At 40.0% G+C, this 21,712-nt stretch overlaps 1 protein-coding gene across 13 annotated transcripts in view; it reads left to right on the top strand.

The window, feature by feature from the left end:
* The window catches only part of GIGYF2 (GRB10 interacting GYF protein 2), a 90,585-nt gene that overhangs the window by 47,470 nt on the left and 21,403 nt on the right, over nt 1–21,712 (top strand). For 4 of the 13 annotated variants that reach the window (XR_011049889.1, XM_068421012.1, XM_068421013.1 and 1 more), the window contains 14 exons: nt 2,134–2,313; nt 8,294–8,511; nt 8,599–8,761; nt 8,848–9,048; nt 9,539–9,729; nt 10,405–10,564; nt 12,539–12,705; nt 13,094–13,182; nt 14,196–14,303; nt 14,890–14,987; nt 15,463–15,563; nt 16,361–16,522; nt 18,347–18,448; nt 21,153–21,311. Coding sequence is in view for 12 of the 13 variants with exons in the window: in XM_068421012.1 (XP_068277113.1) it covers nt 2,134–2,313; nt 8,294–8,511; nt 8,599–8,761; nt 8,848–9,048; nt 9,539–9,729; nt 10,405–10,564; nt 12,539–12,705; nt 13,094–13,182; nt 14,196–14,303; nt 14,890–14,987; nt 15,463–15,563; nt 16,361–16,522; nt 18,347–18,448; nt 21,153–21,311 (2,099 nt within the window). In the remaining variant the exon portion in view is untranslated. The remainder of the gene's footprint in view (nt 1–2,133; nt 2,314–8,293; nt 8,512–8,598; nt 8,762–8,847; nt 9,049–9,538; nt 9,730–10,404; nt 10,565–12,538; nt 12,706–13,093; nt 13,183–14,195; nt 14,304–14,889; nt 14,988–15,462; nt 15,564–16,360; nt 16,523–18,346; nt 18,449–21,152; nt 21,312–21,712) is intronic. The other 9 variants (XM_068421016.1, XM_068421024.1, XM_068421019.1 and 6 more) reach the window with 6 other exon arrangements.

The following is a 21,712-nucleotide window of genomic DNA, read 5'->3' as shown; positions in this document are numbered from 1 at the left end:
AATGGTGTTGACCTTAATCTGCAAAGGTTTCTCTGTTCTAGATAAGTAAATTTGCCAACATTGCACCTACAAATGAAGGGAGTTGAGTGTCTCCAGCAATTTTGTTTTATTTGGAGCCATTATCACCAGAGACTTCCCGAAATACACTGGTTGAAAATTTTTGTTCTCAAAGCCCAGCAAGTACCGAAGTGATCTTTAGCCAGAGGTCGCCTTCAACGAAGTAAATGTGTATCTGGGTTGCGTTAGGCTTCGTAGCTGAGATTGCCTGTTGATACTGATGGTGTACTTTAAATTAGCCAATGTGCTTTAGCTCTTCCTTTATACAGAAATGACATAAGAGGAAGGTATTCCAGTTACCTTTCTGAGGTCCTCAAGTAGTCATCGGGGTGGAAGAACTCTTGCATCTTAAACACTGGGGTGTTTCCTGCCTCTCCTGTCTACTTGATAGGTCAAGGGTCCTGCCATCTTGAAAATTCTTATAGAAACTTGTTCCTGTGACAATGGTAAAAGGATTTTATGTGAACCTGGAGCATGGGAAACTGGAAACACCTTGGATTTTGTACTCTGGATTGAATTCCACCTGTACTCTCTCGCTGTAGTCCCTCTCTAAAACAATATACTGTGGAAAATTTTGGGCTGGAGAAAGAAAAAGGTTTTTTTCCTCCATTGTTTTGAGATGGTGAAGGGATGTTGGTTTTTCTGCAAGACACATACAAGGTCCAAAGGCAGTGTGTGTGTTTCCTGCCTCCAGAGTGCAATTTCTCTATGTAGGAAGAATTCCCGAGTTCTAAATGGAGGTTTGATATGCCACAGAATTTCAGATACTCTGTTTCCTCATTTTTTCATTGACTGAAAAAGCTGCATGATGTGAAGAAAGGGAAATGCAACCTCCTATCCTTCCTAAACTAAATTCTTAAAAATGTCCCTTTCCACCCCAAGAATCTTAGTGCATAGTCATGCTTTCTTTTCTTTTTTTATGTCTAAGAAAGCAGGCATACTGTACAATCTTCACAAAATATCATATTTTTGGATTTTAAGGCTCTAAGAAGGAACGTTAAGTATAGCTTTCTCTAGTACTTGAATACTTTTTTTATAGATAACCACACAATTTCAGGTTAACACTGGTTAGTAACAGCACAGAAGTGGCATCACCGTGGTTCCTGTGAGAATTCTGGTGCTACACAGCTAAACATGTTTAAAGAAATACACAATCCAGAAGTCCTGAAGCTGGTGCTACCATTTATTTCAGTGGTGGCGTCTCCTTGTCAGGATGAGTCAACAGTGGAAGCAGCATGTGTGTCTAACCTGAGTTACTGGTGTATAACGTGGATTCTTTTTGTAAAAATTGTTACATCGTCCTTTTGTGACCGTGTTGCTCTTCATTAAGTACGTGAGGATTTTATATGTTTTATTTTACATATAACTTAATGTAAATTAGGAACGAAAAGACTATCCCAAACTTCTGGTAGACTCGTCCTTGAGCTCAAGTATAGTTGCTTCTAACTTAATATGCTGACCTTGGCTCTCCAGAAGATGGATTCACAGGATAATGTTAACACTACTATGTTTCTTGTTTAATCCTTAATCCTACTTTAAATTTTCAGTCTTTCCTAAAACATTGCAAGAATGCTGTACGTAGTGTTGGATTAAATACATAGATCTCATATTCTTCTTACAGAAGTAGCAAATGTGTTTGCTTTATGTGAAATGTGTGTCATGTTTACAGTTTACTGTATTCCCATGTTCCTTTAGCATGAGTCTTCTCATGATACAGCAGTTTATTCTTTCTCTCTGCACACTTTGGCTTCTTTCCTTTTATACTTCCCTGTGTCTCTTAAACTGCCATCTTTTCCTCCTCTGTCTTTCCTATCCATGTCATAATTTGTATGCTTTGCTTTCTTCTGTGGTTTCTTCTCAGTCTTTCCATCCCAAGGTACATAGGGACGTGGAGGGATTTCCTAAATCTGTCTCTGTCCATATGTTTCCTTCCATGAACTTCCATTCCTCTCCTAGGTTCCTATCACCACTTACTTCTGGTGCATTTTTGCCTCTAAGGGAGCAAGATTTCAACCCTTTTGTTTCTAGGTTCCTGAAGATGGGATGCGTGTTCACTGTCGTGTGTTTTCTTTGCAGTGAGACCAAACTTTGAGGAAGGTGGGACAGCAGCAGCGGGGAGGAAGCATGAGTTTATACGCTCTGAGAGCGAGAACTGGCGCATCTTCAGGGAGGAACAAAATGGGGAAGATGATGATGGAGGTTGGCGACTGGCTGGGTCACGGAGGGATGGTGAGAGGTGGCGCCCTCACAGTCCAGGTGAGAGGAGATCTGGAGAAAAATGCAGCCACGGTTATAGGGAAAGGTCAGTGGGTGAATCAGGGCATGGGGAAAGTAGATGAAAGGGAGGTGGCATAAAGTTTGGGACAAAAAGAGGTAAGGTTTATGTGGTTTGGTCACTAAATACTGTTTTGGCATACACAGGGCTCTTGGTCACAAAACGATTAGCACATAATTATGTGCCTTTTGTTTCTTTTTAATGTCTTCAATACCCTAACACATTTAGGGGAACAATACTTTTCAGGCATGTGCTTGTCTGTGTTGTGCTTCAGGTGTGTATGTGCTTGGGTTTTTTAATAGTAGTGTTCCTCTGTGGCTGTCGTGCTAAGGGGTTCCCCACGCTGGGCAGCATGTCTAAGGCTGATGAATGATGTGGACACTCAACCATTCAGGTTGTTGGCCTCTTTCTAGTTTTCCAAATGTCTTTGCAATGCCAAGAGGCATCCTTGGGAAATTTCAGAATACATTGCACTATGCATCTTGTAGTTAGTTACAAGATGTCTTGTCTTGCTAAATTTCAGGCATCTGTTTGGTGTTATTCTGCCCTTCGCTGGCCTGACAAAGTCAATCTAGTTCGCTTGCTTTCCAATATTGCATTGCCAGAGTAGCAGAAGTGCAAAACAGAGCTTGATATTTGAGTACTATAGCTGGAACTTTTGTTTCCTTCTACTTGGAAAAGATGCTGCCAGCCAGTCATACCCAAAACCAAGATCCCACAATAGATATCTTTTGGCTGCAGAGGCCTTCTGGGGAACCAAGGGAGGCTTGTGGCTCTTCTACTGTTACATCTTCTAGGGAAGCAAAGGAAGCATGGGATGTTTCTGGGGCTGAGGTGGACAGCTTCTTTTCTTCCATTAAAAAAAGTCACACTTGCTCTTACAATGAGTCTATCACCCTTTTCAACACCCCAAAGGGTTTTCAGTACTATGAGGGTTGTGAGCAACCATTACCTCTGTTCCTAGCCCTCTCCACAGCTACGTATTACTCTTCCCTCAAAACAACTGTTAGCTTGTACTAAAATTGAGCAGTGAGCCCAAGGCTAAATTTGTTATCAGATGTTTGCTATTTAGAGCAGGGCTATGGGGCAAATTTTGAAGAATGTCATTTTCTTTTCCCCAGTGTTTAGTCACGATTGTTCATTAGACACTGCTGCTTTGTTACATAGTTCAGATGACATCAGGCCAGCTACGATAGTACCTCATGATGATCAGATGCAGCATGATACTCAGGAGTGGAGTGTTTTGCAAGTACAAGCCTGCATGCTTTAGCTTAAAAGGCAGCATAGACCTCAAAGTTCAGAAGTTCATTCGTGTCTTGAACTTTTTTGGAAGATGTTCTGAGGAAGGTTTTAAAAATTCATTTGAATTTTCACTGTAGTAGACAACTAACTTCACTTACAAGTTTTAGCAGGTATAATAGAAAGCCTGTTCTAAGAATTCTATGGATCTGCAGAGAAGTTGCTCATTTTGAGATAGTTGACAGCTGTATTGTACTAGTCTCTCAGCTTTGGTCAGAGCTGTATTTGAATTCTCCTGTTAGTAGTAGCCACAGGGCCATCAAAACTGTTTTAATCACATTCTTGCTTTAAACAGTGAGTTTAACTCAAATTGGCATGGCTTAAACTGCTTCTTTGTGCTTAATTCTGCTGTTAGGTAATAGTACTAATCATGTGTCCTGCTAAAAATAGAGAAATGTCTTCAGAGTACTGTCATGATTTGTTTAGCTGGACTTTCCTTTGGCTTGGCTCTGCATATTCCCTGCTAGATTGTATGCTACTTGTTTTTTTTCTTTTGGGTGAGAACAGTTTAGAACAAAGTAGCAGTTATCAGGCTTGAGTGTATCTTCTGTTGTTAAGCAAAGAATACTTTGATTCCCACAGACCATTGTTTTTCCAGCTTTTGAATTCCTCTTGCTCCTTCAGCTGTGTTTACTGCAGGATGGCTGACCTACATCTGCTCACTTTGGGCGTTTCTTAATAGGCACAAAGGATCAAGAGGATGGGCTGCTTCTGCTGAAGCAGTCTTGTGTTCCCAAGTTCATTTTCTGAGATGCTGTGGTCTGATTTATTGTAGCTAAAGTTAACTTCCTTGACATGGTTGAAGGGATCTGTCATGTGTCCATGTTCTGTTTAAACTGTTCTCCTCTCACATGGCTATGCCTCATATGAAGTGAGGGATCTTCTGGGTATTGGTAGTAAAGTGAAGAAGCAAATTGGTCACACTTCTCCTGAAAATAGACGAGCCTAATGCTCTTTTCCTCCTACTGCTTAGTTCAGAAGGATGTAAACTTGTCTGGTTTTGCAGCATAAAAACTGTCTGGATTGCATCACCAGGCTTTTCCAGTCAGAGTTTAAGGGGTTTTCTACTTTTTCTACTACTGTTTGTGCACTGGGACTAGGAATCTGATGAGAAGGCTTCTTTCCTTGGTGTATACAGTGGAAAAGTTGTTTTGCTAGTTCTGGGTAAATGTGGTACTGCTGCTATTGTAGATGTGGAATAGGATCTTTAGACTGGGTTAACTATCTGTTAGAGGAATGTTACCATAGCTTTAAATTCACTGGCTGCTTCGAAGTTCTCTTGGATTTTAAATTTTTTTTTTTGGCCATCCTTTAAAAGATTTAATGACTGCTTACCTAAAAAGCCCCTTCTTTCTGTTGTTCCAGTTCTTGCATTCACACAATGACTGCCCTTCGATATTGCAGAGCAAGTCCATTTTATCAGATACATACACAAAGCTTTTGTGGTCCTCAAAACTAGTGAATGATGTATAGATGGTCTTAGTTTTTTGTTACCAAGTCATCCTTATGGAATAGGGATCATCTCTTCTTGCCTAAAATTTCTTCGATATGATTTTTTTTCTTTGCTTAGGCAACTCTATTAAGATCTTTTTTATGAAAAGCATTTTAGAGAGGCCTTAGTCTGTAATCTCATATAAAGATTTTTTTGTTGCTGCTTTTTTTTTTTGAAAAGCTTTTCAAATTCGTCTTGGTTCACTCCATTTTCGATATCAACTGCTATGAATCAAGTAGACTTCTTATTTTTTTGGCTATTGTGCTTTGTGCTGCTTGACTATTTTAAAGCAGCTAAAGTACATTGGAGAATCTTGCTCTAAAACTGAGCAAAATAAAAAGTAGTTTTATATACAGTATATGCCAAAAAAGTAAATGTGTACAATTCCTTTGTCTTTAGTATTGTTTTAGTATACATTGGAAATTTCTGAGTTAGAGAATATAACTTTTGAGAGAGCTATTAATGATTGAGACTAAAGTGTACTTGGATTTTCTGAAACAGCCGGTAGTCCTTTCTTTTACCTGAAATGTCACCATAAATTTGGCTTAAAATTATTTCTTTTAACTTGGTCATATAAATGGTGCCTAATGATATTATAGGACTGAACTTAAAGATATGTTTGTGTCGTAACTGCTGGTTAAAAAACTTTAGCTAAGAATTTAAGATTTGCCTTGACTTTGGCTTGCTGTAAAGATTGGCAGCCCTGTACTTCACACCTGAACTGCTCACTGTGTTCTAACTAGGCTTTTATAAACTTCTGTTCTTATTAAAAAACAAGAGCATGTGCCTGTTCCACTTAGCTCTTCTTTTTACCTGTCCACCTAGCTCTGAAAAATGTGTGGGTGAGAAAAGCAGGTGGTGTGACTAAGTCTTTGCAAGCAGATCATATGGTAAACAAAATCTCTTTAAGTTCTTAATTTGAACTTTGAAGATACCTGGAAATAACAAAATGCTTAGAATTCACCTTCAAAAATGATGTTTCTGGGTCCCACCTGTGCTCCTGGTGTAGGGATGTGACTTGTGTAAAAGTAATCAAGGCTCTTCTCAATGCATGGTCTCAGGATGGCCCATTTACAGCTGCACAGAAAGTTCTTAGTACTGAATTTTCCTCTTCTGTACAAAAGAGAGCTGGAGAAGAGATGCTTAGCTATTTGTGAGCCCCAGGATAGCAAACAGGCAGAGATATTCACCTGTTTGTAGGATGTGGCACTGCCAGGTTCAGGCCGTAGCTCTGTTTTTCCATATACTGGGAAACCTGACATGGACATTGCTGGCTGTGCTGAGGAGACGTCTGCTGGTGGTTTTAATGGGAAAGGCAGTCCGATTGTCAGGAGCCTCTCACACTTAAACCTCGGAATCAGCCTTCCACTTCCAAAGGAGGTCCTGGTTTTGATGTGTTGATATTCTGATGGGGAGAGGGGAAGTGACCTTAACACTGCTTCTGAGGCCAGTTCGGTGTCGGGCCTTTCCTTTTAGGTAGACTGTGTTGCCCTGCTTAGTTCCTGGTTGCTCCCAGAGATGCTTTTGTTGTTTTAAAATTGAACAGCATTTTAATGAGATGTTCATATGTATGAATTGCTTGAAAAGAAGGCCCTTAGAAACCTGCACCTCCTGAGCTCACGCTAGGTTGGAGGCCAGGGCGCTCTGGGAAGAGGTGCACGGGGCATGATGCAGGCATCCTCTCCTGCAGAGGATGCATGAAATGGTTATTTTGAGCTCTCTGAAGCACTTACTCCATTAGTGCATCTTCAGTGAGCCTTTGTCTTTGCTTAAGTATTTTTTGAGAAATTATTGATGAACAAGAGGTTGGCATAATAGGCCTAAGATGTTAAGAACTACTTTAAAGCAGGCAGAAAAGATGGGATAAGTGTAAACTTAGTGTGCCTTATTTTCTTAATGACATTAAAAAGCTTGCCTCAGAACATTGATTTGACAGTTTTGCATACCGAAAATGTTATTTATTTGTTTCCAAGGCATAACTAGAAGCATAGGTTTAAGTTATACAGTGGAATTATTGGCAAATAAGCACATATGGTACAGTGAAAGCTTTGTTAAGGTCTAACCTTTTGTGTTCCCTTGATAAAATATGAAGTTCATAACGTTTCTAGGAGGAGTTGGTTTCACATTTCCTGTACTTGTGAGACAAAGGTGGATTTTTGCATAGTTGATACTTAGGATTGATGTGGAAACATTCGTCATTCATATGAAATGAATGGAACAGTTTCTCCTCTTTACTGTGAATTTTTTGCTAGTCATTTGATAAACAGTGGGACTGCACTGATTGCACAAATTCTGAGACCAAAGAAGTAATTTTTTCTCCAGAAAAGAACACAGCCACCACTAAAAGCACTAAAAACGAAGATGCTTTCATTTTTACTTCGCACCTTTCTGGTAAAGATAGCTTCTGTTGGATGGAAAAGCTGTTTACAATCCTTTCACTCCCAGTTTGTTTTCCTTAGCAGCAAGTTCTTTACAGTTTAAATAGCAATATTGCAGTCAGAGGATTTGAAGCTTGGCTGAATTAAGGTTTCTTCTGACTAGATTAGAAAGAAAAGTGAAATAAAATTTATACTTTAATTTGGAAAGTTTTCCCCCTTCCCTTATTATCATTCCAAGTTTCAGTATTCTATGGCTAAAAAATTACCATTCAAGAGACTTAACAGTCCTTTCAAAGGTATTTGAACAGTCATCAGTCCATTTTTCACATATATGCACAAAAGTGTCTCTGAGGGCAGGAGGAAAAAAGCATGGGTGGTTTGTTCCTTGCACAAAAGAAAATATAAAATCTTACACATACAAAGATGCCAAAAAAGATTTAACTCAATGATAGCTGGTAAGTTCAATCAGCGTCTGGTGTCGCTTGTCTTATTTGGGTGCTCCAGCGTGTTTTAGATTATGTAGCCCAGCTTTCTTAGCCTTACATGTTTTTTTTTAATGCTTAATACCATTTATAGTGTGGGGATATACAGTGGACAATATTTGAAAGTCTCCTCCTTAATGGTAAGATGCTCCTTTCCCTTGTCCTTTAAGGTGCCTGTACACAGGTGTACCCTGTAGGGGCTTTCTGACTTTCTGTCACTGTTTGTCATCTCTTCACCCAACCCTTCACCCTTCCAAGTAAGCTGCTACCCCCGGGACTGTCTTGTAAAGTTACTTTCCCCCCACCTTAGACGGCCCTCGTTCTGCAGGCTGGCGAGAACACATGGAGCGACGGCGGAGGTTTGAATTTGATTTCCGGGAACGAGATGATGAACGGGGTTATCGACGAGTACGGTGTGGGAGTGGGAGCATGGATGACGACAGGGACAGTCTCCCTGAGTGGTGCTTAGAAGATGCAGAAGAAGAAATGGGAACATTTGACTCCTCTGGAGCATTTCACTCTTTAAAGGTGAAGAGCTGTCTTGGCCCTTTGTTCACTTTGAGCAAATGTCGTGTTGTGTCAGGTGGATTACGGATGATTATGTTGACTTTGTAGAAGGTGCAGAAGGAGCCAATCCCTGAGGAACAGGAGATGGACTTCCGACCTGTGGAGGAAGGAGAAGAAAGATCTGATTCTGAAGGGAGCCACAATGAAGAAGCCAAAGATCATGAAAAGACCACCAAGAAAGAGGGGGAGAAAACAGAGGGAGTAGTGGCAGGTAAGGGGGGACTTCTCATGCATCTCTTCTGTGCTGCAGTGTAGAATTGCTGTAATTCAGTTACGTAGAACCATGCAATGTTACAGAAGCAGTGGAAGAAGCAGTCCAGACATCTTCACCGGCTGCCAGGTCAGATACCCCACCGAAATCCCAGCCTCCAGACCCACTGCAGACGAGCCTTTTTGAAAGGAAAGAAGAGTCTGTGCCAGAAAGAACAGAAAAAACAGAAGATAAAGAGAATCGAACAGAGAATACACCGCCAGCCAAAATGTCCAACAGAGGGGAAGGTAATAAACTTGATAAATTTAGTAAGTTTCCATTACTCGTTGTGATTAGTCTTGGCCTCTTTTAAGAGGCAAGGACTGGAATATGGTGATGTAAAGCTGGAATTCACCAACTGGTCTATAAATACAAGATTTGTTTGATGTGCTATCTCAAATGCTTGCAGTGCCCTGTACTTCACATTGTAATGTAGTCTAGAGAAACATGAGCTAGTTGTGGATGTGCCTCATTGTGGCAGAGCAGATCAGTCTGGACAAATGTGTGGCCAGGGAATGGGATATGCTGAAATGTGCCGAGTTCTGCACTGTTTGTTCCTTGAAGTTAGGTTGGTGCCTGTGCTGTAAACAGTACTAGTGTGCAGCCGTCCACAGAGGAAGATCTGAAAACACTTTTGCTTTGGTGCTAATTTTGATCTGTTGAATGTTTTCTACAGTAAGTTCTTAAAAATCATTTATGTTAAAGATAATGAACTAATTTTAACATTTTTTTCTTTAGATTTGGCTTCTATTGCTCAACCTTTGCCACAGATTTCTGCAGACGCAGCTTCTCCTGCTCATCTTTCTCCTCCTGTTTCCAATTCAAATCCTGCTCTGCGGCCAGTTCAGACACCTGTCACAGCTGCTCCCGGCATGGGCAACATTCCCACTGACCCAGATGATGAAGAGGGCCTCAAACACCTAGAGCAGGTAAAATCTCTCAAATTCCTTTGTTGTTGACAATCATGAGACTGGAGGAATGTGGAATGCAAAAAGTACTTAAAGCCCATAAAAGCAAAAATGCAGCTGAAACTTTACACCTCACAATGTATACTGAAAGCTACTTTTCTTCCCTCCATTATTTTTTTTTTGAGAATAATTCAAGCTTATGTAGTATTTTTCTGAATAAGGGTGCTATACCCAGTGTTAAATAGCTACAGATCCCAGTGCTCATGACCACTGTCAAGTAGCCTTACCATTTGCCTCGAGAGACATAAACCAGTATGCCCAATGTGTTTTTTAAAGAAAAAAAATACATAAAGTGCAAACTGTGTTCATGGAAGTTTACTGCTACTGGGATGTAGAGCATTTTTCATGCTAGTATTCCCATACCTGTTTTATTTTGCACCATGGTACTGTGGGGGACCTTCTTGGCAAGTTGTTTTAAAGCTTTACTTAAGCAGGTGAACCACGCTTATTCATGATTCTGACAAGGTGGTAGACTGAGCTCAGGGTTTGTGGTGTAGTTACACCAGTCCTTGAGCTGGCTGGTACACTCTTGAGCACTGGGTAGTACAAGGTGGTTGTATTTGGCGCACTCCTTTTCAAATCTGTAAGCACACAGCTTACTCTTGTATTCCTTGCTGGTTTTGATGTCTCCTGCAGCAAGCAGAGAAAATGGTGGCATACCTGCAGGACAGTGCCCTTGATGATGAAAGACTAGCAGCAAAAATTCAAGAGCACAGAGCAAAGGGTTCTTCTATGCCGTTGTTCCATGAAGCCATGCAGAAGTGGTACTACAAAGATCCCCAAGGAGAAATTCAGGGTAGGTCTGTGCCCTTTACACTTCCTCTTTTGTTTCACAGAACTGTTAGAGTTCTTCACAAAATTACCACCAACAGATACTGATGCTTGTTCTTACAAAAGCAGCACAGAGAGTTCATCACTCTAGAATTAGGTTTTGAAAATAGATCTTCTACCCATCACTGCTCCCATCAGCTCGGCGTGCCTCATCTCCAGAATTGTACTTTATCGTGGCTAAGGTTTGCTGTCACTTCATGTTTCTGTAAACTGAGGTTAGACTAAAACCTGTTTTTCATGCCAATAGTTACTCAGATTTCCAGATAATAGTGGAAACAAAACAAGAATGTGACCATTCAGTAGCTTGTTGAAGAATTCATGAGAAACATTGAAATCAGGTTTCTAGTCTCAGCCTGAAGGCACTGAGTATTCAGGGAACAGTAATTTGTTTAGAATCTAGAGCAAAGAGAAAACAAGTTTTCACAAGCCAGTGCTCACGCATAATTTCAGCTTGAATTGTACGTGCAGCCAGTGCATTATTAGTTCATGTAATAATAATGAAAATAACTGTTTTTATGCTTGCAGTTTTTGCTTAAGAAATCTAAAATTTTTTTGCGCTGAAAGTTGGAACAGGCCTTTTGTATAGATACTTGCAGCTTTGCTTTCAGAAGGTTCTTTTCTTTTGGAGGTCTCAGGGCTGTGTTTTAGCAGCTGCTTAGCTGCCTCCCAAAAATGCAGTTAAGCAGTGAGTTCCTTACTTGCTGTACTTCACTGAGGAGTAGTTGCTAACGCTGTTTAGTGTGGATGACTTCCTTAGCTATGAACTCGAGACAGGATTTGTAGGGGTGTTATTTGTGGGATCTGTGCCAGTTTCTTATCTGCAGGTATTACATATCTTTAGAGTTTTCTTGTCACCCCTTCAAGCTTAAAGGATGTTAACCATAAAGTGTTTTTATTTCCTCAGTGTGCTTCAAACTGTATGTTAGTCGCTGCTGGGTGTTTATTGCTCAGTGATGGCCTAACAGTTTTTCATTGGAGTAAGTACTTCCTTGAATGTGATCTCCAGAAGTAAACACTCCCACATCATTTTTTCTTGGGATACCTCTTGTGGTTTCATGTTCCCTGGGAGGAATTACCTTCTAAAGATACTTCTTACAGAGAAGGCAAGAATTACTGAACGTTCTTGCTTTTCAGCAGATATTTTTGCAAAACTTTTATTCATGTCATTCTTACTCTGTTAAATAACCTATTTTTCATCCTGGCTTTGTGGCCATTTGGATGTGTAAAATTCGTACAGGAGTCCTCCTTTGAAGGGAGTGACTGACATCTTTCTCAGGGAAAAGAGGAAAACAAGTGTAGCTTTTTGAGAAAGGAAAGAGAAACAGATTTCCTCATGATCTTAAAAAATGTAATCTTCCACTCAGAGGCGGATGTGCTCATCTGCTAAGTTCCAGAAGCAAAACTTCTATAAAACATAAAATTCTTCTTGATTTGAAGGCAAGAGTTGGAACAGGCTAAGATTGTTTAATTATCTGTGCAATGTGTGTGGGGAAAGTAGCGCTTGTGCTTTTAGCACTGTCAGCTAGCGGATACTGCTGAGGCCAAACTGGAAATTGCATCTGTTGTCAGCCTGATGCTGAGCCCGAGGTAGTGAGCTTTGCTGGAAGGCAGGATGTGTATTAGCTGGATCAAGCTCCACACCACCGTGGTTGCTTGGCTTTTATCTCAGAGCTGACTCGTCTCCCTCCAGCGCATGGTAAAAGCAGTCGTGCACTTTTCAGTAAAGACTATCTGGGGGAATGCTGTAGCCGCTGTAAAGATCTAGATATGTGCATTGACTCTCCAGCCTTGAATGTGCTGTCTGTCCAGACAAGTGGAGGAGATGGATAGGATCACCTGATGCTAGGTACTGTGTTAAGCACCATGCTCTTTTTCCAGCGTGCTCAACTTGGTCTTACTTCCCCTTCCCCCCCATGTGTATTGGTTGGTGTTGTTTCAGGTCCTTTCAGTAATCAGGAGATGGCAGAGTGGTTCCAGGCTGGATACTTCACTATGTCGCTGTTGGTTAAGAGAGCCTGTGATGAGACTTTCCAGCCACTTGGAGACATCATGAAAATGTGGGGCAGGGTTCCCTTCACTCCAGGTCCAGCACCGCTTCCACATCTGGTAATTATGTGACAGTTACAATATTCAGATAGTCCTGTAACAAATTGAACTGTTACGTGTCAACTGCTCTGTCGTGGAATTGCAGCTGTTCCAAGCACCACAGTTGAACCCTGTGTTAAATTAACTTTTAAGAGGACAAAAGACACTCAATTAAAAAATGTTTGTTTTCCCATGTCTGTGGCTAGAAGGCTTGGTCCTGTGATACATACAAGTGCTGGTATTTCAGTCATCATACTACAGGCTTTGTAAATGTTAATCTCTGTCTAGATATTTTTCTATTTTCTTTGTCTTTTCAGTTCAGAATGCAACTTTTACATTGCTTGCATTTGCAATATACTACTGTTGTTATATATGTTATTAAAATAGAATGTTTTATTCCTAAACACAGGGTGAGCTGGACCAAGAGCGGCTGACTAGACAACAAGAGCTGGCCCTGATCCAAATGCAGCACCTCCAGTATCAGCATCTTTTAATACAGTAAGACTGCCAGTCCCAGAGATCTTCCAGTGGCTGTGTTCTGCTCTGCATTTTTAATCATCTGGGTTTAATCATCATTGGGCAGTGGGGCTGGGAGTGCTTCACCTCCAACAGCAATAGCCTGCTTTCACAAACACCAGAGGCTCGGTAGCCTACAGGATTAGGACAGAGTGTGGCTACCTCAGGCACACTTTTCAGAGTCTTTTTTGGTGCCATGCATAGCTACTTTGGTGAGACCTGCTATATAGGTAGCTGTTACGGTCAAACTGAATCCCAGCTGTCCTTGTAATGCAGTTTGGATGTTTTGGAATCAGGGGAAGGCTCTGCATCTTTTGAACTGGAGATGGAGAAGGCAGAACTTATTTTTGGTCTGCTTGCTCAGCTTTTTGAAGATCAGTGGAAGGTGACTGCTGGAGAAAGCAGTTTGTCATCCACTTTTGCCAAAGTTGTCAGTTGTTCAGTTCTGGCCAGTTCCTAACAGCTTGTTTTGTAGGGAGCTTGGAGAAGAGAAGTCAATCAGATAAGGCTGCTCCTTCAAGGAGTCCTGAAAGCATGTGCCATGATTATGGTTTTTGAATACTGATGGTCAGCTTATGATTTGGGAAGGCAAGAGCCTGCCCCCTGTACTAGGGGATGCCATGACATACTGGGGAAGAGATTTGTGTAGGTGGACAGTCATCAAAACCAGATGATTTTGAGCAATGTGTATGTAACTTAAAGGGAAGTAGCGTTGCACAGCTTAAAGAGAAGCATTGGACAGCAATAACCAGTTGACATAGTTGAGGGTAAAGAGAAATTGGGTTCTGCTCATGTGGGCCAGTTTGTTGTATTCTTGTATTTTGATTCTTTCCAAGGCCCCATCCCGTGGTCTCCTCTAGTGTTTAGCATGTACATTATCTAGGTCAGTGGACATTAGTCCTGGAGGATGAATCTATGCGCAACTTCTGCAACTTGGGCATTATATAAATAAGCGAGTGAACAAATACCAGTGATTCTCTGCTTCTCTTTTGAAGACAACAATATGCACAGGTGCTGGCTCAGCAGCAAAAGGCAGCCCTCTCATCCCAGCAGCAGCAGCAGCTCGCTATTCTCTTACAACAGTTCCAGGCCCTGAAGATGAGGTGAGTTAACCCAGACTTGAACTGAATACTATTCTTTCTATACTCTAACTTGTGTATAATGATAATTATAATCTTGTCGGTGGTCTGTCCTATTCAAGTTTGTTCATATTTGAGCATTACATATTTTAAAGATTGTATGAATATGAAACAGTTGCAGGATGTCAAATACTTGCTTTATACATGTAACCTTTACCTCAGAGAATAGTTATGAAAATGAGGAAGAAAATCTTATAGCTGAAATCATGCCTTTTTGACAGATCTGTTGTGCTGGTAAGAGAATGGCTTTACCATTTGAGTTCTGCAGTACTAGGTGCTTGCTGCTCAAACTAGCCTATAAGCAGCAAATGCAAAACTGTAGCAGTACCTGGCTTAGCCCTTGACTTGGCAGCAGGTCTGAGATGAGTGAGAACTCATCAGTAGTACTGAGATCATCAGTACTCAACAGTAGTACTGTCCACATCATATTTTTGTTTTAAATAGAGGTGTGAAAGGAAAGGAGTATGTTACAAGTTACTGAATCTCATGTGTGTTCAGAGCACTCCTCTCTGTGGAAGTGGCATGTTGACTCTTCCTGTTGGTATTACAGAATATCTGAACAGAACATGATGCCACCTGTTACAAGGTCTGTGTCAGTGCCGGACACTGGCTCAATATGGGAACTTCAGTCAGCTTCACAGCCTACAGGTAAGATGCTTGGCACGTGTCAGATCTGTTGAGAAAAGTTCACGGATTAAGAGCCATCATCTTTGAGATGATTGATCCCTTTTTGACACTAGGGGACACTTCTGCATCAGTATGTAACTGGCTCAGGCTGCTTTGCCTTGCAGTTTAAATTCCATTTGAGAACTGTGAAGAATATGGTAATTTTTGATCCAGAGGGATTGAGTGTATATTATAAGGCTGTTCTGCTCTGATGGGAGGAGTCTGAATAGCTGGTTCTTGTGCAGAATTTTGTAGGAAACGCAGCCTTGCTTCTGTAATGGACAAACCTTGTTCTACAGGAAGATAAGGTGGCCCTCTACTGACTAAGACTAATGTAGTATCATGAGTTTAGTTCATAAAATACTGTAACTGCGTACACAAGATTTTCCCCTTCCAGTTGTGTTTTTGTTGATGTGCTTATTTTTGCTTGTCAATGTTTATTTTCTTCACTGTCTAGTCTGGGAAGGAAGCAGTGTCTGGGATCTCCCCATTGATACTGCAGCTCAGGGACCAGCTCTAGAACAACTTCAGCAGCTCGAGAAGGCCAAAGCTGCAAAGGTCAGAAACTGTTTTGTACTGTAAGAAGTTGGGATTGCTGTTCTGCAATGTAACTGTGTTTCTTGAGCCAATGGAAGACTATTAGCTCTTCAATCTTCAGGCCACTCTACAAATTGGATTATATTTTCATGGAAAACATCATAAAGAATATGGGTTATAGAAACCAGTTATGAAATCCTTGTGGACTGCTGTTTGGAAACCATTGCTGTGGAGGTACTACTGACCTCTGCAGTAGTGGTTATGTTTTTTATACTTGTGATTAAAAACTCTTCACTAGCCACCTGTGTTTTAAAATGGGATCATCATGACCTGTCATGCCAAACCCTGAATAGGAGCAGGTAGATGTTCTCTTAATCCTTGTATCTTTTCACCAGAATTGGTTTGGGAAATCATAAGAGTCCTGTTTGTCAGGGTTGTTTCACACTTACTCTAGTACTAAATTGTTTTGTAAGTTTGAACCTCTATGATTATGTACATTTCCTGAAACTGATTATTTAATGATGACTGCAATGCTACTAGCTTCTAAAGTCAGAGGTTATTTTAAGGAGCTGATGTAGAAAGACTGACTAGAGAGCTGGTGTTCGTTACAGAACAGAAGTTGTCAGAAATTGTTCTAGACTATTTCAGGAATCTGACCCCAGTAGGCAGCCAGCTGATAGGTGAAATGACAATTAAGGGAGAGCATCTGTCAGAGGCTTCATCTGTTATGTTGTTACTATAATCTCAGCAGAGTTGCCCTAAGACATGGTGTAGGAATACGTTACCTGCATCTGAGTATAGTTTTATGTGAATTGTAGCTAGAGCAAGAGAGGAGAGAAGTGGAAATGAGGGCCAAACGAGAGGAAGAGGAGAGGAAAAGGCAGGAGGAGCTTCGGAGGCAACAAGAAGAGCTACTTAGGAGGCAGCAGGAAGATGAGAGGAAACGACGGGAAGAAGAAGAACTGGCCCGCAGGAAGCAAGTGAGTTTCCTCAATGTAGTTCATCTCTAATTAATTTTGATACTTTATAAAACTCACTTTTAAGAATCCTGTGGGGTCTAATTAATCTTTGGTAGGTGTGTATGAAGACAGTTCTAATATTTTTCATGTGAGTATATGAAATGATTCTTCTTCTGTTCTTGATTTGAAGTTTAAGAGCCCAAATTGCAATCTGAGAAATGGGCTTTGATGGTTCACTTCAAGATAGGTTCGGGTTTGTGAGCCGAGAGGCTTTATTCCATGTGGAATATTCCCTCACAGCTTCTTAGTGTCAATATTAGACTTTAGTTAGTTGCCCAGTTGTTGTATGTTTAATCTTTATTCACCATTTATGCAGTCTAGTGTTTTGATAAGGGTATGTTCTGGAGTAGAGTGGAGCTTGAGCAGCAGTTTCAGATGAATAAAATACAGAGGCTTACAGTGGAAAAAAGTGATGTAACAGCTTATTTTTCCCTGTTTTTTTTAACTTAGTAAATAATTTTTTAAAATAAATTATTATCTGGGTTATGTCATAGTTTGCCAGCTTTATTTTCTTGAGTTGATATTTGGGAAAGGAAGAGACATAGTTTGGAGAAGCAGATTTGTTAAAATGAATGACGTGATCTGTGTTGCTGTAGGAGAACGAATGTAGGAGTTGTAGCGTGTTCTTAATCTTACAAGAACATGAAATGGAAACATTAGGTTGATGTTTCTAACACTTCTGAATTCTGTGTGGAGGAAAGGTTAATTGTTCAGTAAGTGTCACAGGAGGGAAAGACAGTGAAAGTTGAAGTTTTCACTCTGCATGTGAAGGATAAGGGCAGGGACATTGTTGAGCTTATTCACTAAGGAGGTAGTCAATAAATGCCCTGTGAAGTAGCACATGAATAATAGGCAAAAGTAATAGTTTTGTCCTTTGTAATATTTTCTGTGTGCTTAGGTAGGCAGCTGGTAGCCCGTTTCCTGGTTTAAGAATCAGACATTTCTGAGGAAGCCTCTAGAATCTTTAGGTTTATTTGCAAGTTAGTCATAGACCTCACTTCACTCTTTTCGGTTTTGTCACTGAAGATCTTTTTAATAGACTGCAGTGTGATACGCAGTTAGCTTTCATGGTATCTTTAAGAATCAAGTCTATAAATAAATGGCTCCTTGCTTTAATGTATCTGCTTTGTGTACAGCAAGTCATTATGGTATACAGTGGAAAAGCATCCTTTAATGCTCGAGTTCAAGCTTTACTGTAGCACTAAGGCAATAATATACTCAAAAGTTTAACTTTTGAGTTAAGTTGCTTTAGATCTGTTTTAACAACATCTTTCAGCTGATCACCTGGTAACGCAATGTGTTTCATCCATGGTGGCTTCAAACAGATTTGGGTTGTTTCTTTTCAGACTAACAGTTTTGCTACTGTGTATAACTTCTTTAAAATGTCTGTTAAATTCCAAAGTTTTTTTGTCCACTTTGGATTTGTACAGTAAACAATCTGACTCTCCCTTTCTGAGATGTCATGGGAAATAATTATTTACAAGGAGGAAGCAGAATGGGGTTGAAAAGCAGTAACAGCAAGTATCTTAGTTCATTACCAATGGAATAATTGCCGCAACGGTTAATTCTGAGCAGTAATGTCTTGAAAAGGTAACAAAAGAGTTTAAGCACTTCTCTGGAAAGAAAATAATATTGTATTCTGTATTTAAAAAAAAAAAAGTGGTCTAATATTTGAATCTGACTTCTGTACTGGAAGGCGTTGTAGAATCAGGGATGAACTGATTTATTAGCATGGATTTATACAGAGGAGATGATGCTTAACAAATTTGATTAACTTCTTTTGAGGAGATGACAGTGAGAGCTGAGAGGGGTGAAGCAGTAGACTTAATCTGCCTGGACTTCAGGAAGGCTTTTGATGTAATACTGCATAAAAGACTAGTATATAAGGTTAGTAAATATGCTGTTGATGGTGAATTCTGAATTAAAAAAAATAACTATTAGAAATTCAATTCTGTAGGATGAAATGTCATACCAATGTTGAATCCAGTTCTGTTCATAGTTTTCATCAATTACTTGCACTGTAGAATTGCAAACAGTAATGTCTAGCTTGTGTAGCTCCTGTATTTCTTTTTTTTATATCTGGTCTGATTATCTTCTATTTTGTAATGATCACTTTCAGGAACAAAATTTGAGATTTAATAATTTGCTAATAATTGTTTTCTCTGAAATATATCTTTAGTGCTCCCTTTAAAGTACCTGGTTCAACGATGAGATCCACAAAACTAAAAGATTTGTAAGCTGAAGTAACACAGACAAGCAGAATGGCGGGTGTTACTAATTGCAAAAATTCTGTAATATTTTAAGAATCCAGAGTCTACTGAAATGAGGCTGACTACTTAAGGATTTTCTGCAATACTGTAGATATTTTAAAAGATCTGAAATAAGTTGTCTGTACAGTAAGATATATGTGCTTGAAAACAATTATTAGAAAAGATGCTAAAGAATATTGTGATTCTCTAGGAGCAGAAAGCTGTGAGTATGGGACCAGTAAGAACCAAAGGAGTGAGCCTGTTTCCCATATAAGTCAGTGACAGAAAGCTGGAGAGCTTTGAATGTTTTTGGTCACATGCTCAAACAAAAGCATTGAATGAGAAGATAAAGTAAATACTAAGACAACCTTTTCTATAGCTGTGAGGAGTAGGAAAAAAGAATTGTATCAGCCACGTGGTTCCCAACTTTTAATAATCTTGCTGATTTTTTTCCTCATGTTGGTACAACACTTCAGTTCTCTAGGGGAGAGTAGTAGTCTTTTTTTTTTAATTGTTGTCATTCAACAGTGTCTCTCCTGGCATGCCTGAGCAAGAAAGAGGGTCCCTGCAGATTTATTAATGACAATTGTAGCCTTGTTTCCCAAAGGGAAAGTAGGGCAGAGATGTCAATGAACCACTGTAAAGGAGGACTTGGTGACTTTGTTCATCTCTCTCAGGTACTGTGTTACGTCAGTGAGTAGTGCCAAACATCCCCCATCCTGAGCTGAGATCCTGGTGTGTGGTCTCTAGTCACACAAAGCAGACTGGCACACCTCCAGCCTCCTCAGTAGACTTTTCAGCAAAAGAAACAAGCAGAAATTTTTCAGCACTTTTACTGGGGACACTTGATTATTGTGACTTAACTGCATGTGTCCAATTAATTCAGTTACAGGCCCAAGTTACAAAAATGGTCTACGTGTTGTGTGTTGTGCTTGAAGCTTTTGTGAATATGACAAATCAAGGACTTGATTAATGAGAAAATGATTCACAGGCTACTGTTTTATGTCCAGCGAGTGGAAGAAAAACGTATAGCACTTACATTTAGCACTAAACCACTTAAGTGATGTACAGGAATATGAATTACTTGGCTTGCAGCCAGCTGCTCTTCAGTGCCATAGGATTGCTATAAAAAATGTTCTGTCTACTGGACAGTTACATTGTAGGCATCTGAAGTTAGCCACTGTCAGAGAGAAACCTGGTCCAGTTGTTCAGTGAACTGTATTGCAGTTTATGCTGTGTGTATACGAAGGTTTGGTATCAGGTTTAGTAAAAGGGTCTTAGATTTCAAAATTAACTTCCTTGATTTACCAGAGTTCAAAATTTATAACCATGCTGCACAATTAGTCTCCCTTCATCCTGTGAATAATGTATTGCTTAAAAAAATAAACCCGTAAGAGTATGATTGCCCAGTACTGATCATTCAAAAGGAAAATGTATTTATGAAAGCTTAAAGTTCATGTCTAAAAAGTAGGATCTCTAGGTTGAGCTGGTAGGATAAGCAGAAAATGGAGAGAGGAATACAAGGGATGAAAACAACACAGAGGAAGCCAGGCTAAGGGTGGTTGTGCCCTATTCCTCCAAAAAGCAAGTAGCAGAATGGAAAAACTTCTGTTTATGTTGATCTTCAGAGCAGTAGGAAAGGGTGCTGATGTTTTATTTTTGAGTTAAGTAAATAATGTTGCTACTTGGAAAGCAAAACATAATTTATTGGAAGCTATTTAAATAACTTAGGGATAGCCCAAAATCAAAACCCTCAAGAGACCTTTCATGGCCCATAATATTTAAATAGTGTAGGAATAGCCCAGTCAAAGCCCTTTCAAGTTCCACATCTCTGAGACTTCCAAAGGTTAGTGTCCTTAAGTGCACTGGGCTGCTTCAGCTTATTTCTGGTGTCTGGAGATGTGGTTTGAGCTTTGTAGTGCACTTGATTTAGTCAGTGTTTAGAAACTCCTATAAGTAGGAAAAGCTTCCAGCTTAACAGCTGACACGCAACAACAAGGAATTAACGATACCCAGACATCAAAATATATATAACTGGAAAGAGTCTCACCCTTTTTCATTCTCAACACCACTCTTTTAAAAACTAAAGATAGGCAATGATCTCATGTGGTTTTTTTTTCATTGAAATGATTCATTTGTGTATGAGATGCACATTGCATCCAAAAACTTGTTAACATGTATGTCTGTAGTGTTTAATGTAGTTGTTTTGGTAGTGCTTAGCTTGGAGCTAAGGAGCTTTTCTTGAGGCCATTTATCTGGCCAGACCATGTTGTAGTCTGTGTTCTGATGTGGTTCATCAATAAAATGGCATTTATAGATTGACATTTTGTTCCCAACTCCAGGAGGAAGCCCTGAGGCGACAACGAGAGCAGGAAATTGCACTAAGGCGGCAGAGGGAGGAAGAGGAGCGGCAACAACAGGAGGAAGCACTTAGAAGATTGGAAGAGAGAAGAAGAGAAGAGGAGGAAAGACGGCAGCGAGAGGAGTTAATTCGTAAACAGGTGAAAAATGGCAAAAGGGACCATTTATATTTAATTGTGGAGGCTGCCAGAACGAACAGGCTTTGAAACTTGCATCTGTGCTGGCCATCGGTTTTGGAGGAAGAAAGCAAAGCTTGTGGACAGTATCAAGTGAATGAAAAATAGTTTGTTTACCTGTATCCTGTTTTCAGACTAAATAATGAGTCTGGCCCTTTGGAAAAGAGATTTGTGTTGAATGAGTGTTTTCCTTCATGTTTGAGCCTTAAGAATGGCTTTGCAGCATAGTATTTCCACTCATGTATTCAAAAGAAAGGCAGAGTACAGTACCAGAATAATAATTTGTTTTGAGCTGTCACTCTGAGCCTTCACTATAGAATTGTTATCTTTAACATCATCGGAGATGATCCGTTTTGCCAGTCTTT

The sequence above is a fragment of the Nyctibius grandis genome, chromosome 32 (assembly GCF_013368605.1).
Source record: "Nyctibius grandis isolate bNycGra1 chromosome 32, bNycGra1.pri, whole genome shotgun sequence".
In the NCBI taxonomy this organism is placed as follows: Eukaryota; Metazoa; Chordata; class Aves; order Nyctibiiformes; family Nyctibiidae; genus Nyctibius; species Nyctibius grandis.
This window is presented reverse-complemented; position numbering and strand designations above follow the sequence as displayed.